Source organism: Leptopilina heterotoma, unplaced genomic scaffold, assembly GCF_015476425.1.
Source record: "Leptopilina heterotoma isolate Lh14 unplaced genomic scaffold, ASM1547642v1 Lhet_191, whole genome shotgun sequence".
NCBI lineage: Eukaryota > Metazoa > Arthropoda > Insecta > Hymenoptera > Figitidae > Leptopilina > Leptopilina heterotoma.
This window is the reverse complement of record NW_025110910.1, coordinates 1721775-1737728: the sequence shown is the minus strand read 5'-3', so window position 1 is coordinate 1737728 and position 15954 is coordinate 1721775. Positions and strand designations below refer to the sequence as shown.

The 15954-nt window shown below is 29.9% G+C and overlaps 6 protein-coding genes across 11 annotated transcripts; 3 read left to right on the top strand and 3 right to left on the bottom strand.

Annotated features, from left to right (window-relative positions):
- Positions 1-53: 53 nt before the first annotated feature.
- LOC122500889 (putative odorant receptor 85d) lies at positions 54-1881 on the bottom strand. Its single transcript, XM_043610034.1, has 7 exons — positions 1834-1881; positions 1337-1716; positions 1016-1108; positions 785-875; positions 565-701; positions 188-320; positions 54-104 (listed from the first exon to the last, which is right to left on the bottom strand). Exons 1-7 carry the CDS (start codon positions 1849-1851, stop codon positions 54-56), a joined length of 903 nt encoding a protein of 300 aa, XP_043465969.1. The 5' UTR covers positions 1852-1881.
- An 833-nt stretch (positions 1882-2714) lies between these two features.
- LOC122500888 (odorant receptor 82a-like) lies at positions 2715-5742 on the bottom strand. 2 transcript variants are annotated; one of them, XM_043610032.1, is made up of 9 exons: positions 5037-5742; positions 4603-4722; positions 4252-4369; positions 3922-4183; positions 3622-3735; positions 3412-3502; positions 3173-3309; positions 2919-3051; positions 2715-2849 (listed from the first exon to the last, which is right to left on the bottom strand). In XM_043610032.1, exons 1-9 carry the CDS (start codon positions 5175-5177, stop codon positions 2799-2801), a joined length of 1167 nt encoding a protein of 388 aa, XP_043465967.1. In that variant the 5' UTR covers positions 5178-5742; the 3' UTR covers positions 2715-2798. The 2 variants fall into 2 exon arrangements, with proteins under 2 accessions (XP_043465967.1, XP_043465968.1); XM_043610033.1 differs by having other exon boundaries at positions 3922-4141.
- Positions 5743-6561: 819 nt separating this feature from the next.
- On the top strand, positions 6562-9150 carry LOC122500811. The gene is made up of 6 exons (XM_043609918.1): positions 6562-6719; positions 7253-7639; positions 7732-7861; positions 7986-8530; positions 8727-8868; positions 8961-9150. The coding sequence occupies exons 1-6, from the start codon at positions 6677-6679 to the stop codon at positions 9091-9093; spliced, it is 1380 nt and encodes a 459-aa protein (XP_043465853.1). The 5' UTR covers positions 6562-6676; the 3' UTR covers positions 9094-9150.
- A 63-nt stretch (positions 9151-9213) lies between these two features.
- Positions 9214-10849, top strand: LOC122500816. The gene is made up of 4 exons (XM_043609927.1): positions 9214-9737; positions 9874-10263; positions 10381-10531; positions 10642-10849. The coding sequence occupies exons 1-4, from the start codon at positions 9701-9703 to the stop codon at positions 10778-10780; spliced, it is 717 nt and encodes a 238-aa protein (XP_043465862.1). The 5' UTR covers positions 9214-9700; the 3' UTR covers positions 10781-10849.
- A 40-nt stretch (positions 10850-10889) lies between these two features.
- On the top strand, positions 10890-13111 carry LOC122500814 (lipase 1-like). Its single transcript, XM_043609925.1, has 8 exons — positions 10890-11284; positions 11399-11612; positions 11687-11801; positions 11871-12114; positions 12183-12341; positions 12455-12542; positions 12644-12786; positions 12855-13111. The coding sequence occupies exons 1-8, from the start codon at positions 11201-11203 to the stop codon at positions 12996-12998; spliced, it is 1191 nt and encodes a 396-aa protein (XP_043465860.1). The 5' UTR covers positions 10890-11200; the 3' UTR covers positions 12999-13111.
- Positions 13112-13149: 38 nt separating this feature from the next.
- On the bottom strand, positions 13150-15953 carry LOC122500813 (lipase 1-like). Of its 5 annotated transcripts, XM_043609922.1 has the most exons (9): positions 15661-15953; positions 15424-15451; positions 15099-15291; positions 14854-14968; positions 14537-14780; positions 14304-14462; positions 14106-14193; positions 13889-14031; positions 13151-13821 (listed from the first exon to the last, which is right to left on the bottom strand). In XM_043609922.1, the coding sequence occupies exons 2-9, from the start codon at positions 15442-15444 to the stop codon at positions 13660-13662; spliced, it is 1125 nt and encodes a 374-aa protein (XP_043465857.1). In that variant the 5' UTR covers positions 15445-15451; positions 15661-15953; the 3' UTR covers positions 13151-13659. The 5 variants fall into 5 exon arrangements, with proteins under 5 accessions (XP_043465856.1, XP_043465857.1, XP_043465855.1 ...); XM_043609921.1 differs by lacking the exon at positions 15661-15953 and having other exon boundaries at positions 13150-13821; positions 14307-14462; positions 15424-15559; XM_043609920.1 differs by lacking the exon at positions 15661-15953 and having other exon boundaries at positions 15424-15559.
- Between the last annotated feature and the right edge of the window lies 1 nt (position 15954).

The window sequence follows — 15954 nt, the reverse complement described above, 5'->3', positions numbered from 1 at the left end:
CCTTTTAACTGTCCGTGTCACATATAATAAAATATTTGGTAGTTGTTTGCTATTTATCTTAGGGATAATATCATCATACACATGGAGACTGTCGTTCGAACAACCTTTACAGTAAAAAATTCATAAGAAATTTACAGTAAGAGAAAATATGCTTTCTGAATTACGTCCTTAAAAACAATTAACTCACCGTACTAAATGTTTGCAACGACAGTATGCAAATTTTTCCGACATTAATTGTACACAGGTTAGAAGCTCTCAGTAACACAATAAAAAGAGACTTTCGTATTGAAGTTGGCATTTCATACCAATTGCTATTATAACTGAAGAAATTAACATCTTTATTTTCTAATTATAATATACATTAGGTTTCATTTTAAGACCAACATTAGGAAGGAGAACATTGGAAGGCAGAGAATTTCTTCTACTTCAATTAATACAAAACTTTTTGAAATTGAAAGCTCGCGGAATTAAAAAGTAGTTAGTTAATCACAGCTCATCTGCCTACAGCCAAGTTTTACTTCTTAATAACACAACATTAAAATTTTCTTGATAAATTTAATTTACATATTCTGGGTAATTTTGAAGCTTCGATCAATTAATTTTTGGGCAGGAAAACTGTTGAGGAAGAAAAGTCCCACCATAAGTATCCCGTAATTGCCAAATTTCACCGTTTCAGTGCTGCTTTCAAAATGTATTATTGTCTGCAATGTTATAATCATTTCAAAGACAACTTATTGGGTCAAACACTCTTAACCTGTTCCGAATAAAAATATATAATAATTACCTGTGAGGCGGCAAATATTATGTTGGCAGCATTAATGCCCACAGTAAAGAAGAAGTAGATGGAGTAAATTTCATTTAGTTCAGCTGCAAATCTACAAGTGTAAAAAATATTATTTCAACTATTACCGCTATAGACTTGCACAATAAATAATGTTTGTTCGAAACTCAAAAGTAAAGAACAATAATTTAAACTTATGAGTTGTGCATCGATTAAACTCTATAACATACTTACTTTAATGCACTGTTGTATTTAAGAATACAGTACAAGATATCGCTCATTTTTGTGCTTCCAGAATACTTTTTACCAATGGCTTCAAACCGATTACTGTTAAGAAAACATCATATTTACATAAGTATTAAATCTTAAAATATTATTTTAATAATTAGTTAGGTATATAATGCAAACTTTCGTTTTCTATTTTTTCGAGACAAGACAATAGCGAGTGAGGGGAAGAGGACGCCGTCGTATCCTTTATCTGTCTGTCAGCTATATACGACTATGATGTCCATGCCGCGTAACGTTATTTGTGAAATAAAATGACATTTTTCTTACCCAACTGCTGCGAAAAGTCCACAAGAGTGCTGAACAAGAGAAAAATAAATTGAATCAGCAGTTATGAATATGATGGAATTTGTCCACAAAGAAAGCAAATTGTAAGCTATGGATATATAAATGTAACCCCCATTAGAAGGGACGTATTTTTCTGGTACTTGATATGATTCTCGTGATTTATTAGAGTTTGGAACAAATGAATAATAAATATAAGGAGCAAGTCCAAAAATCGTATAAGAGGAAGCAGAAGCACAAACAGCAACTGCGTAGATATAATTGATTCTTCTCCCTTCTTCAGCAAATTGTTCAAGTAGTTTTATTTGCGGTTCATTATGCCAAACTTCCCAGTCATGTAAAATTTGTTCAAAAAGTTTACGTATCTTGAATATTAAACTTAGAATAAGTACACAAAAATGTATTCATAGAAAACTAAAAGAAAATGCTAATTCATGTAACATAAAACATAGGGTGAAATTGAAGATATCACAAAATTTTACCTTTTCATCTTGAAACATAATATTCACGATTTTTATTACACCTAATATAATACTCGAAAAGATTGTAATTGCATAGATTATCGCATCGAAATCACTCCAGTTGCGAATAACGTACAGAATCTAAATCAGCAACTGATGGTAAGTTACCACTTGCTTGAATTGCGTTAAAATAAAAATTTCCGGAAATCATTGGGTTTCTATTTAATCCTCTTTATATTTCAAAGAATTTTTATTTATCAAAATTCTTTTTTAACGGAACATTTAATACATTCTTTTAGATACAAAGAGGGTTATAAATAGAAATGCTCTTAATTATAAAATTTCAGTCAATTAAAAAATTGGTTACATACAAATTCTGTTTAGAAGGAATTAACGTTAATTTAAATAAAAATAATGTCAAACGGAAATTTTGTTGAATAGAACTATATCACCAGAAAATTCTAACAAATGACCTTTGAGGCTTATTCAGGCGCCTCTGTTCATCTAATCCAACTGAATTTGATTTGATCTTCATTCATAAAATCAAATTGTTTTGCATATTGTTCAAAATTAATTTTTTCTTACTTAATTTGTTGTCTTGAGTCCAGAATTGTCAATAAAAATTTTTTAACTCTATACGTACGTTTGTCTGAACACTGAAAAAATTTGGTCGCTAGGCTACTCCCTTTAAGCTGCAACAAAAATGAACTTGAAAAATATTGTAATTATAAATCACTGCAATTATTTGCACTTTGGTCACTGTCAAGTTCAAATATCTAAAAATGATTATTCCATTAAAAATGAGCTAGAAAACGTTACTGAAAAAAAATTATCATTAAATATAAATTTTAAAAGCTTAGACTGACGGTTTACCATCAAATCTGCTAAAAAATGGACAAAAACTTTTTTGTTAAGTTGGTATATTACAAATATTTATTTATACAGATTTCAGTTTCTGATGTACTATAGTTTATACTACATTTCACTCACCTAATGGACAATAATAACATACACAAAGAAACTGTTGTTCGAACAATCTAAAAAGTAAGTAATATTTAAAGTAAAAGTATAAAGTACATTTTCAAAATTAATATTTAAATTCTTACCGATGCAAATGTTTGCATTGACAAAACGTAAAATTTGCCTATGTTAATTGCGCATATCCTCGATGTTCTCATTAACGCAAACAGAAGAGATTTTTTCAAAGAAACTGGCATTTCGTACCAACAGCTATTATAACTGTTAAAAAAATATTTTTATAGAAATTACATGTAATGTGTATAAGATCAACAAAAGTCAGTTTGTGGCCTTTTCTATTACAGAATTATTAACGTATCCAAAATATATTAAAATTTTTTACATGTTCTGAGAAATGTTAGAACTGTGATCCATTAGTTTCTGAGCAGGAAAACTGTTTAAGAATAGAAGGCAGACAAGAAGAAGTCCGTAATTTCCATATTTCACTGTTTCATTAAATTTATCTAAATTTATGACAGTCTGCGCAACAAGAAATAAAATTAGAAGAAAATGTTTGTTTAGCGTTACCAAAATCACTTAATCCAGGTTTAAAGTCGCTATAACTATTATAATCACAATTACCTGTAATGATGCAAATACTAGATTTGTGGCACTAATTCCTACGATCAAAAAGAAATACACAGAGAAAAGGTCATTTAATAAGCTTGTAAATCTAAAAAAATGTATTTTTTATTAATTTTAAGTTAATAATTTTGCATTTTATATTTTTCTATAACATGCATGCGCTGCCCCACTCCCCAGCTACATACATACTAAAATATACATACTAACTTTAAAGCTTTCTTGTATCGTTGAATACAGAAGTAAATCTCTTCAAATCTCAGTGAATCATTATTATTTTCTCTTCCATTACAAGAAATCAGTTTAATATTTTCAAAACGATTCCTATTTAAAAGAAAAGTATTCTGGGTATATTAAAACATTTTACTATTTAAATATTTTAGAAATAACTTAGTAATAAGATTTACATTTAAATAAATTTAAACAAATTCTTTAAATAAATATCCTCTATTGCATGTCAGCATCAAAGTAACCTTAAAAAGATTGCAAGTAAATCTTTACTGTTAATACCCAACGGCTCCAAGTTGTCCACAGGCGTGTTGAACAAATGTAAAGTACGTCGAATCGACTATAATATAAATTATAGAGTTTATCCAGACACTGAGATTGTTAAAAGCCAAAATTAAATAAAAGTGTTTCTCATTGTCAATCCCAAACTCTTCTGGGGAGAGGAAAGACTCTCTTGTTCCATTAGGGCGTTGTACAAATAAGTAATAAATTTGTGGAGCAACTGTTAGGAAAGTGTAAGAAGAAGCAGAAGTACAAACTGCAACTACAAATTTCAAGGTCTGAGTTTTGCCATACACTGGTTTAGATGGTGAAGCAAAATCAAATGTCAACCTGTATAAATGAAGTTAAGGCTTTTCCCTTCTTCGGCAAACTTTTCAAGCTGTTGTACTTGTGGCTCGGAAGACCAAACGCTCCAATCGTGTTGTATTTGTTTAAAAAGATATTGTATCTTTAAAAAATAGGCAACCGATATTTATCATGTAATTAATAATAATTATGCTCTTAACCCTCCGCCACTCGCAAAGTGAAGAAACTCCTCATCTAACAAATCCTTATATTGACCTAACCGACCACAGGCAAAAACTTATGAGAAAGAGAGTTTCCTCATATATGACTGACGAAGGGTTAAGACCCAATATTAATGAAACAATGAAAGGTGGATTAGTATATTATATAATTTACCTTCTTGTCCTGAATAATGATAGTCGATATTTTGATTATACCGAGACTATAACTCGCAATGAATGTAACACAGTCGCTTAAGGCATCAGCATCTCTCCAATTGTAAACTGCGTACGCTATCTAATAGTAATTAATTCAGAGAATATTTGTTATACAAACTGTGCTGTTGTTTCACCAATCTAGCAAGTAAAATGTAAAATCGAACACTTGTCGATCCAAGTTTTTGTTAAGGTAACAATAAAATTATTTAAAATGAATGGGACAAAAATAGTTGAAATACCAATAATCAATTCTTATCCAGTTGAATTAGATAATATATGATTTGGTGAAAGTGAAATAGAACGTTTTAAGAAGATTTTGTTAAATTTAAATAGAAAAGATTAATTGACATAAATAATGCAGTATTATAAAACTGAACAATCATAAATATATACCAGTGGAGGAAAGTTGCTAAAGTCAATAATGAAGAAAATGAATCTGCGAATAATTTTCTGTCTTTTTGACAGAAGTGGCCAAACTCCGCAAGCTGACAATAAACCTTGGTTGATTCTATAGAAATAATGATCGAGCTCCATAGTTTGTCAGCTGCCGATAACAGACTGTACCTTAAGGTGCCACTTTTAGGCTATAGAATATATAAAGTATACATGTTCAAATTCCCCTCGTAGAGCGTCAAATAATTACTGCAATTAAAGTACAGCAGCTCCTTCATTTATTATTCTTCTGTTGTTTTTAGAAGCAGACTATTAACTCTTGCATATTTAAAATAAATAAAGAACCTTTACCTGGAATTAGTGATAAAGGACTAAAAACAGAATTTAATATTCCTTCTGCTGCTATAGACTAACAAGAAGTAGTTGTTTGGTGTCCAGTCATTTCTCGCATTTCATTTCAAGAGTGAAGATGATAAGTGAGCAAATATATAGACTACCTTTAATATTTCGCCCTAATTTTATATTTCTTTTCACTTTGGAATGATTGTTTCAATATAAAGAACTAAAATTTACTAATTTAAATGTTCAACTTTCTGTGAATTTAAAAATCAGGATTAAAAAATGTGTTTGACTTACAGTAACTCGAAATATGCAAAATTTAATTTTTCAAAATCGTTTATATTAGATGGAAAAAGTATCTCGATTGTGAGTGAGAAAGTAAGTGCTATTTAGGATGATAACTAAAGTTGGTTTTGCATGAAATAAAGTTAACCACTTTTAAGTTTTAACGAAATATTTTTAAATTTACTACTAATTTAATTTATTTGAATGATACAATTAAATAAAATTTTAAGTTACGAACGTAATGTGTAGAAGAATGAAAATTATTATTAGTTTGTAAATTGAATTTATAATTTTTTTAAATAATTTATTTTCAAATGATGCGAAATCTTTTTTATGGCAACATTATTAGTTCGTCTGTAGTTTGTAGACTAAATGAAGGGGTTTTTTTAATTATGATTTATATAAAAATTATTTTTTAGACTACCATGAGTTCCGCTTAGAAATGCTTTGCAATTTAGTGACCTTAATTGAGGGCCTTCATCAAAACTCGACCTACGCTTGGACGAACTCGCTTATATACCAGTCAAGTAGCAACATTTTTTAGGAGGCCAGTGAATCATTTTTGATTAAGAAAATCAAACTTGTATTGATTATTATATATCAATTGTACTTTTAAAAGTAAATTTACAAATACATTCTGCATTTTCAAATCTAAAGTAAAAGAGAAAAATCATTTGAAATCTAAATACAATAGGGTTTCATATTTAAAATGCAAAGTGAAAACAGGCATTATTCATTTTCCATTTGAAATGGATTTATTTGAAATACTTAACATCTCTGCATTACAGCGTGCATCCGAGCATAGACCGAGTTATTGGATGAGGACCCTCCATGACGTCACAATAAGAAAATTGCCATAATTTATAAATCAGTTATATTAACGCATAAAAGAGCTCTGTTAAAACGTCATTTAGTTAAAACGAGTCTCTTCGTTAAGATCACCTCATATTCCGTCGTGAAACTTTTTCAATGATTTGTCACCCTACTTTTTGAATATCAGTTTCCAGAGTGGAAAAATGGAGACTTTAACAAAAATTTGCAGTTTCCTTCTTGTAATTTGTGAGTAAATCCATTGTTGTCGAAAAACTAAAAACTGCTTGTAGATGATTTAATTAATAATAATTGGGGTCAAATTAAGTTGCAGCTTAGTACCCGAATCTATAAATTTCATGTTGTTGAGAGTGTTTTTGAAATATTAAAGATTAAAGACCAAGTGAAAAATGTTTTCCTTCTCATTGAAAAGTAACATGAAATGAAATTGTTTAATTTCATTGATATCAATCACCAGCTAAATTTTTCTGCCATGCATAAGATTATCTGTGATTATATTCTCTAAATCTAAAATTCACAAATTACAATTTATAATAAGTGAAATTATTCAGATTTAAAGAAAATACTTGTAGATAAATTACGGACACTCATCTTAGGCAGGTTTCTCTAGATTTAACGCTAAATACTTTTGTTTCATCAGAAGAAGAGCTTTCCTCTTCATATAGAATTACTTTTTTCAATTACATGACTACATGAAACACAATCCAAATGATAAACAATTTTCGGAATTCTAATTTTGAAAACTAACATTTGAATAACAGATCTTTCTGGAGGAGTCACGTGCCGAAGTATGCCGCCCGTTAGGCATTATACACTTGAAAGACTAAACATTAAAAGAACTGACTTGAAACATATGTGTGATGCGAGAGGAGCAAATCTTTATGAAGACGTGCACAGTAGGCATATTTCATTCACTTTAAATCTAACCGAAAGGTTCATGACTTGGAAGAAGGAAGTGAGCCCAACTGACGATGTGTACAAGTTAGTTCAAGAACGTTGTAACAAGGACGCCACCCTGAAGGACATGCTCAAAAAATTCATTGCATCGTCTCAATTCTGCATGGAAGAGAAAGATCGTTTAAAAGATGACAAACTGCAAGCCCTAACTTCGAGGTTGATGGAGCTTTTCTGTGCACAATACATACATAGTAAAAAGAGAAATTTAATTCTTTAATTTAATTCTTTACTACTACGATTTACTACTACTAGATTTACTACTACGTAGGTTTGTTCCTTTAAGGTCATGCCTTCTCGTCGGACGAAGGTTGTCTGGATCTGGTGACAAACGCAGCAATCGATACTTGCAAGGAAAAGTACAAAACTGATCAGTTTATTCCATTGCCCTTTGTCTACAGCAATAAAGAATGCAAGTAAGCGTCTAAAAGATTAGTTTTTCCGGTCTCAACTAATGGGGGGATCGATTTCAAAATAAATATACCCATTTCTTTCTCACTTTTTGCACACATTATTTTCTTAATGAAATATTGTTTTTAGTGACTATCAGAGGTATTCAGAATGTAGATTGGAGGCAATGAAGAGCTGCAAAGATACAACCAAGACTGCTGTGGAAGCTGCCGATTCCATTATGTTCCATACATTTTATGGTTGCCAAAACATCTCAGTGATTCCGGAAAAAATAACAATAAAACGGAGTATAAACGAAAATGATGAATTTGTTCGTTTAAACATAAGTGACGAAATTTTTGAAGAAAAGTGTAATATTAATGCAAATGTAACTTTTGTGAATATTAAGGAACGTATTTCAAAAATATCAGAAGTCATAAATGAAAAAAGAACACAATATGTAAATATTGTACATCATTTGGCTTCACAATTTTCGCATTTTAATTTTACTGAAAAGATGGCCTCCAACATTAAGACAGCTTGCATTGAACAACCCATATTCAATAATTCTCTAAAAACCATATATGAAACAGTGGAACTCTGTCTTTCGGAAAATGAACGACCCACATTGGAGCAAAAAACAAAACTCTTAAGACAAAGCGTTGATTACATTTGTTCATTCAGTGTTAAACTAGGTAAATTACATTCGTGATTTTTGCTTCGTGCAATAGTTTTGGTAATTTCACAACTCTTCTGCTAACATTCAGTAGATTTAAAATAATTTGTTAAAAATTTTATATTTAATAAAAAGGCAGTTTTAGTTAAAAACCAGCAACTCATTTTATAAAATCTCTAAATATAAAAAAAAAGAATAATTTTTTTTCTGTCTAGGTCTACTCCTTAACAAACATCATATTGATTGCTTTACTCCTGGGGTATTTTTGGACTTGGCTTTGTGTAAACTACGTTTGCCAAACAATGTATTCTTAAACGATAAAAATGTAGTAATTATGACTTTGCCAGAAGACTGCAGGTAATTTTTATTGTTATGCATTATATGATTTTCAATAAAAAAAATTTTTTTTTCTCTACTATAATGATACATAAGTAATTATTCTTTTGCAGCATGATCTTCAAAACATTTATGTGTAAATTAGATGCTTTGAAAGAATGTGATTCTTCGGCAGAACTTCAACTTAAATCAATATTCAATGACGATTTAAAATTTTCAGGATGCGATTATATGTATTTCGAATAAAACATCCTTTCTTCACAACTGTTTAAAACAGTAGTAATTAAAATTTTTATATAATAAGGTTAACGTTTTCTTTTTTTAAAAGATTTTTCAATAAACATAGAAATTAATTTAATATATAAAACTTGTACGCTTTTAAAATCAGTAGTTTTACTTAAAAATTGAGAAAATTTAGTGGAAAAAATAGTAACAAAACTGGTTTAACTTTTATTCGGTTAATGCCACATCCCAACGTGAATAAGAAAAACTGAACTTTAATCATACACTTGACATTCAATGCAAGGTCAACTCTTAATTTATCAAGTTGCTAAAATTTAAATTTATTCAAATATATTTGTCATTTTTGTCATAGTATTTTACAAGCTATTGACAAACATATTTTTTTTGAATCGCATATTATTTTTTATTGAATCACCTCTATTAGAAAGGGGCTGAAATTCATGTGAGTTCAGTTTGACCTTCCGAGGAAGTCACCTTGAAGAATCACGCGCAGAGAGGTTAAAATCCGGTCCAATGTTTATAAAAGAACTTCACTGGTCTTGAACCTCAGTTGAAATCTTAATTTCACTTATAAGAGTTGTTCATATTTTTTCAAGGAAATAGTTTTACAATGTTGAAATTATATTTCATACTTGGAGTTTTTATCAGTAAGTTGTTGACTCATTTTCCTTCTAAAGAAAATTAATATTGAATTTTACAATTAGTTTCTTTTCTTTTCACATACATTCATTAGCGTCTAAATATTTGAAAACTATAATAAGTTGTGATAATGTATGTTCACAGTTTTCGCCGACTGTGCGTCAGCTCAAACTTCTTTTAAAAGGGAACGTTTCAACGTGACATTAAATGAACTAACTGAACAGTGCTATTATAATGGAGGAAGTTTCATGTTTGATCAGATTTTATTGAATCTCAAGTTATTTAGAAGTTATCGAAACAGTCTGTTGGCGGAATTAAATGCCGTCAGTTTAGGATCACCTGCCGAAGGAGATCCCCAATCAATTTATTGGCTTAATCAAATTTGTATGGAAAGATCAGAAATGAAAGACGGATTGCGCCAATTGCTTCAAAGTGTTCAAAACTGTCTCAATGTTGAAACTCGTTTGAGAAAAGATGAAGAAGAAGTGATTTTGGAGAACATGTTGCTCGGCGTCTGCCTTCAATTAGAATTTGGTAATTTATTTTGGTTTAATTTAAATTTAATTTGGTATGTTTACAATCAATTACAAAAACATAATAAGTGAATTTGGTAATTTAATAAAAATCAACAATTTATAATTGATTTTAAAGAAAGAGCATTGTACACACAACCAGAATGTTTAGAAGAATCCATGGCCTCGCTTTATTCCCCAACTGATGAATGTTCTTTGGCTTATCCAAATTACCGCACAGTTTACACTCTGGAGCCGATTCCAATTACCTATTCAAGAAAAGAATGCAGGTTTGTTAAAACCTTTTTTTGGTCTTTGAACTTTTAGGTTCTTGAAAAATAATTATCACTAAAATTATACTTACAAAAAATATCAATTTATAATTTTTTTCTTTTTCTAGTGACTTTATCAATGCTGGTGTTTGCAGAATCGATAGTCGAATAAACTGTGACAACAACTTGAAAGTTATAATAAAACATCGCTTTAACACGGCACTTGAATTAATATATTGTGACAATTTAAATCTCATTAGGACTTGATCAAAATATTTTTATAGAATTTTCACGTTCTCAAGAGGCATTGATTAATAAATTAATTAATTATTACAATCAATGACATCCGTTCTTCAAAACTGAAAAGTGTATAAGCGATAATGAAAATTTCTTAGTTTCTAATTTGTGAAATTGACTTTAAAAGTTTTTGGATATTACTTAAATAGATAAAAGCTCCCTACTCTTTTCGCAACTATTTAACTAAATGAGTATTGCATGCTTTGATAATAATAATTTTTTTATTTTCCTTGTGTATGTTTATATACGGTTTTCACGTGTCAATGCAACAGTATGTGTGGGTAAATGTAACACAGTACCTTTATCTAAAACTTCCTGGCGATAACTGCGTTCGATTTTTTCTAGTCTTGTCTTAGGAAACAAATAACTCACTAGGCGGGCGTCAAAATTATGAAGAACTCGTGGCCATTAAGTGTCGCCTTCATCTTAATTATTTGTGTAGTTAATTCTTATGAAGATGCCACTGTATATATAGTAAGTGCTCAATAAAACTATAATAACTTAGTGCAATAACAACGTGAATTTTGAAGCACTTTCTCTTTTTTCAATTTCAACATTAACATTAACAATAAAAATAAATTATTAAAGAGAAATTTTGTAACCGGGCGAGGATATCCCTTCCAAGCCTACCATGTTACCACAAAAGATGGATACATTCTCGAGTTGCACCGAATTCCAGGTGGTAGAGCAAACAATAAAACCACAGCAGTATCCAATCTGCAAAAACCTGCAGTTTTAATAAATCACGGCCTGGCCGATAGTTCGGCTGCGTTTTTATTCGCCGAAACAAATCAGTCTTTGGGTATTTCTTTTTCATTTTATTTGCACAAAGCTGTCTGACAAGTGTATAAAAATAAACTATTCATTTGCGTGTAGCTTACATTCTAGCTGATAATGGTTATGACGTTTGGTTGGGTAATCATCGAGGAAACAGATTTAGCAGAAAGCACAAGACACTTGTTTCATACGGATTTAAATTTTGGAATTTCAGGTAAAATATTCATGATATGAAAGAAATTATTTAAAATTACAGGTCATTACAAGTTTTTCCATTTAACAGTTTCCATGAGATTGGTTTGTACGATCATCCAGCAATGATAGACTTTATTTTGAAGGAAACTAAAGAGAAAAGATTATTCCACGTGTGTCATTCAGAAGGATGTACGGAATTATTTGTCATGGCGTCACTCCGACCGGAATACAATCAGAAAATTAAATTATCCGTCAATTTGTCGCCCTCAGTGCTTTATGGCCATGCGCCACTTACATTAAGATCAGTTTTCATGTTTTCGTATTTACTTCAGGTAAGAAAAAGTCCAATTTCCAATTTGCGAAAGAAGAAATGATTTACGAATTTTATTTTAATTTTTAGGAAGTTTTTGGTCGTCTAGGTTATATAAAAGTGTTGGATAAAAATTTCGTTACAACCCTCATAACTCGTTTAGTGTGCAAGAGAGGATCGTTTACGCAATACATTTGTTACATAATAGTATCTCTTATACATGGATTTGATTGGTTTGCAACAGATACTGTAAGTATTTAAAATAACCATTCAAAATTGCGAAGACAAAAATTCAATTTTCAATGAAAATAATTATAGATTTCTGTAGTTAAAAAATTAAAACAAAATTCCCAACTATTTAGAATTTACTATCTCAATACTTGGAAGTTTATCCTGCTGGAACGTCCGTTAAGGAAATAATTCATTATGGATTTCTATATTTTTATCCAGGTTTGTGTTACTTTAATATTTTCCTATTATTACTTGACAATTTAAGCAAAAGGAGCTGAATTAATTTCTCTATATTTTTGACTTGTCAATTTCATATAAAGGCACATTTAGACAATTCGATTATGGAGATTGTAGAAATAGGGAAATTTACAATTCGACTATGCCTCCAGAATATCCTCTTAGGAAGGCAACTTTACCAGTTGCAGTATTTTACGGAGAGAACGATAACTTGGGACCTGTGAAGGTATTGTTGATACTTGAAACATAAAACTGAAATTAGAGAATGGTTATTTGTCATCATATTCTTTTTAGGATGTTCGTCAATTCTCAAAGATGATACCTAATGTAATTGAAGGAACATATCTTAAAAGCTTTAATCACTTAGGTTACTTTTTACGTGCAGACATCAAAAAGCTAGTGTATAATAGAATTCTTCAACTGTTTACAAATCATTGATACAATTTGACAATTAATTTGACATTCATTGTATCTACTAATTATTAAATTATCAATAAATAATTAGTGACATTAATAATTATGTAAGGTTTAATGAATAATAAAACAGACAAATTTAATTAATGTATATTTTATTTATTTCTATTCAAATGTATTGTTTAATTTTTATTTATTACAATATTGTTATTTTCTTGATTATTATACAATAGGACCAAGTTTATGAGAAATAAGCAAAAGGGAAATTAATTTACTGACAACTTTGAAAATAAGCGATAATAGCAGCTGCGCTCGGACTGTCTGCCCCAAACCGCAATATCTACTTATTTGCCAAATCTAGTCCCCACCGCGCAAGTCGAAGTAGATATTTCGATTCGGACAGACAGACAGACAGGCCAGGCGCAGCTGCAGTGATACAGTCATTGCACGCTGCGGCACAATTAATTGATTAAAACATTTTAATTGTAGAAATTGTAAAATAAAAATTATTTTTAATTGAGTACTAAATTTCCTTGAACAAATAAAGAAATTCTAATTCTAATATCCAATTTAATATTTCAATTCATTTACCAATGAAAATAAAAAAACCACTAAAAATATTCGAATATGCATTAGAATTCTTTTAATCAAAATAATTAAATATAAATTATGAAATTAATTTTTATTAACTTCTTTCATTCTTTTCATATCTTTCGAGCAGTTCTAAAGTTTTTTCGTAAACTTTGCTTCGCACATTGATTCCAATTAAAAAATCGAAATGACTATATCCTTTAATTAATTTACTATAAATTACATTTGGAAGTACTTTTATCAATAAGCCAACGTCCTAGGAAAAATTGTCAAGTTATTTGTAACTTGATATAAAATTTATTGTTAGTAAAAAAATTTGTTACCTTAGGCGCGGCTAAAAAATCCCTTGAGCCATAAAGTATTGCTACTGGTAAAGTCGCTTTTTCTAAAGAATACTTGGGAGGTAGTCTCGAATTGTAAATTTTTTCGTTAATCTTACGCCCATAATCGTACTGTCGGAATTCAGCTAAATAAAAATTCCACATAATTTTCGGTATTCGTATTTTTTTTATTCGTTTATTTTTTAATAAAATAAATTACCTGGAGAATGGGCTCCAAATCCATAGTGGAACAGTTGCTTGGTTGATCCTCCAGATGGAAAATAGATAAGAAACTTGTTTAAAATATTCTGCAAAATTTTGATTCCACTTAATTCGCATTTTTTACTATCTTTACTAAACAATGAGTGTCGCATTTTAAAAATCCATGCTACACTCTGTTATAACAAAAATATTTTACTACATCTTTCTTGAAGGAACTGAATCCCTCTACTGAGTTCAAGACCAATCTGCAAATTGGCTGAGTAATCATAGTCTTAGCACAAAAAAAATTTGTTACAATTCTGAGCCAGGTCGATCCGTCCAGTGCATCCACGTGGCCAAATGTTTCAAAAATGTACTAAAAAGATGTACAACTTTAACGAAAATTGAAAACACTTATTTGTCTATTTAATTGCTAAAAGTATAAATTACAGAACCAATGTGAGAAAATGGAGATGCTAGTCCCGTAATTCCAGACAAGTGTTTCGTAAAAACTGCTGGAGCTAAATTTACAGCTAATTGTATTTTTTTGTTATATTCTGGCCTAAGTGATAGAAGAACAAAGAGTTCTGTGCAACCCTGCGAATGGCAGATGTAAAACAACTTATTGCTTTCTGTTCGTTGCAGAATGTAGTCCATCATTGCAGAGTCGTCATAAAGGCCAATCTCGTGCCAACTTTATGCAAAAGTTAAGAGTGTTTCTGTTAATATTCATTTGTCATAAACTCATAAGACAGTTTTTTTCTTACCTGAAATTCCAAAATCCAAAACTTGTCGACAAGAAAGTGGAGTGGTTTTTACTGAACATGTTTCCTCTATTGTTTCCAAGCCACACATCATATCCTTTGTCAACTAGTAAATAAGCTACAAACAAGTATGTTTTATTTCTAAAACCAGAAACAAGAAGTTAAGTCCAACATTCATGATTCTGGTTAAGAAATTCAGTCAGTTGCAATATAAACATTTAATTTTTACAATTGAGATTGTCTCATACCTATTGCTCGATTCGGACCAGACAGTAAAAATAAAACTGAACATTCTCCAAGACCATGTTTTATATAAACGGGATATTTTTTATAAATATTTTCAGTGACTTTAAGAATTCGATGCATTTCTAAAATGTAGCCATCTTCAGTTTCCACATAATGTGTTTCTAGTTGGTAACCATCGTCACTTACTATATCTTTCTAGTAACAGTTTAAGTTTAAATAACAATCTGAGTTTAAAAAATTGCCAAATAAAAGGTCTAGTTGGCTCTGAGTCAAATATATCTTTTAACTAGATATAACATTGAGGTATTAGTAAAGAAAAAGACTTACAACTGTTTTAGCATCATCCATGGGAACACTAATAGAAAAAAATATCCATTGAAAACCAATTAATATAAATAGTAAATAATTTACTTTCATATTGCAAAATTTTTTTAAGAACAAAATTAAGACAATAAATTTTATATTTAACAGTTGCGTTTGTGCGCGAAAGAGGAAAAAATAGTAATGAATTATTTAAAAAGAAAAAAACATTTTGAAATTTAATAAGAAAATACATTTACAAACCGTTTAGTGTTGAGTAGGTCAAGGGTATATTTTTTTGTATTTTTAAAAGAGAAAAAATAGAATCGAGTTCTTTTTATCTTCAGGTCAAGTTTTAAGGTTTCCTTGTCCTCTTTTGATGAAAATTTATTCTCTATTTTAAAATAGGAAACCTGAAAAAAACAATTTCGTGTCTCCTGATAATATGTACTGAAAAATAAATTTAATAATAAGATAACAAAATAAAATATCTCATTGATTATGATTTTAGATTAAATTGTCAGATACATGAAAGATCCTTATATAGATTACGGAGTG

Bases quoted from the DNA above. Each gene is read 5' to 3' on its own strand.
- LOC122500889 (XM_043610034.1), bottom strand. The intron at 876-1,015 runs GTAAGTATGTTA...TTACACTTGTAG, and splicing joins AAATACAACAGTGCATTAAA to ATTTGCAGCTGAACTAAATG. The intron at 105-187 runs GTGAGTTAATTG...TTTACTGTAAAG, and splicing joins CGTTGCAAACATTTAGTACG to GTTGTTCGAACGACAGTCTC.
- LOC122500813 (XM_043609920.1), bottom strand. From the start codon at position 15,513: ATGAAAGTAAATTATTTACTATTTATATTAATTGGTTTTCAATGGATA. The intron at 15,292-15,423 runs GTAAGTCTTTTT...AACTGTTACTAG, and splicing joins TGGATGATGCTAAAACAGTT to AAAGATATAGTAAGTGACGA. The intron at 14,032-14,105 runs GTAATTTATTTT...ATTTTTATTTAG, and splicing joins ATTTGGAGCCCATTCTCCAG to CTGAATTCCGACAGTACGAT.
- LOC122500816 (XM_043609927.1), top strand. From the start codon at position 9,701: ATGTTGAAATTATATTTCATACTTGGAGTTTTTATCA. The intron at 10,264-10,380 runs GTAATTTATTTT...TTGATTTTAAAG, and splicing joins CTGCCTTCAATTAGAATTTG to AAAGAGCATTGTACACACAA. The intron at 10,532-10,641 runs GTTTGTTAAAAC...TTCTTTTTCTAG, and splicing joins TATTCAAGAAAAGAATGCAG to TGACTTTATCAATGCTGGTG.
- LOC122500888 (XM_043610032.1), bottom strand. From the start codon at position 5,177: ATGGAGCTCGATCATTATTTCTATAGAATCAACCAAGGTTTATTGTCA. The intron at 4,370-4,602 runs GTAAATTATATA...TATTTTTTAAAG, and splicing joins TCATTATTCAGGACAAGAAG to ATACAATATCTTTTTAAACA. The intron at 3,310-3,411 runs GTAATTGTGATT...CTTGTTGCGCAG, and splicing joins TAGTATTTGCATCATTACAG to ACTGTCATAAATTTAGATAA.
- LOC122500811 (XM_043609918.1), top strand. From the start codon at position 6,677: ATGGAGACTTTAACAAAAATTTGCAGTTTCCTTCTTGTAATTT. The intron at 7,640-7,731 runs GTAAAAAGAGAA...TGTTCCTTTAAG, and splicing joins CTGTGCACAATACATACATA to GTCATGCCTTCTCGTCGGAC. The intron at 8,531-8,726 runs GTAAATTACATT...TTTTCTGTCTAG, and splicing joins TTCATTCAGTGTTAAACTAG to GTCTACTCCTTAACAAACAT.
- LOC122500814 (XM_043609925.1), top strand. From the start codon at position 11,201: ATGAAGAACTCGTGGCCATTAAGTGTCGCCTTCATCTTAATTATTTGT. The intron at 11,613-11,686 runs GTATTTCTTTTT...ATTTGCGTGTAG, and splicing joins CGAAACAAATCAGTCTTTGG to CTTACATTCTAGCTGATAAT. The intron at 12,543-12,643 runs GTTTGTGTTACT...TTTCATATAAAG, and splicing joins ATTTCTATATTTTTATCCAG to GCACATTTAGACAATTCGAT.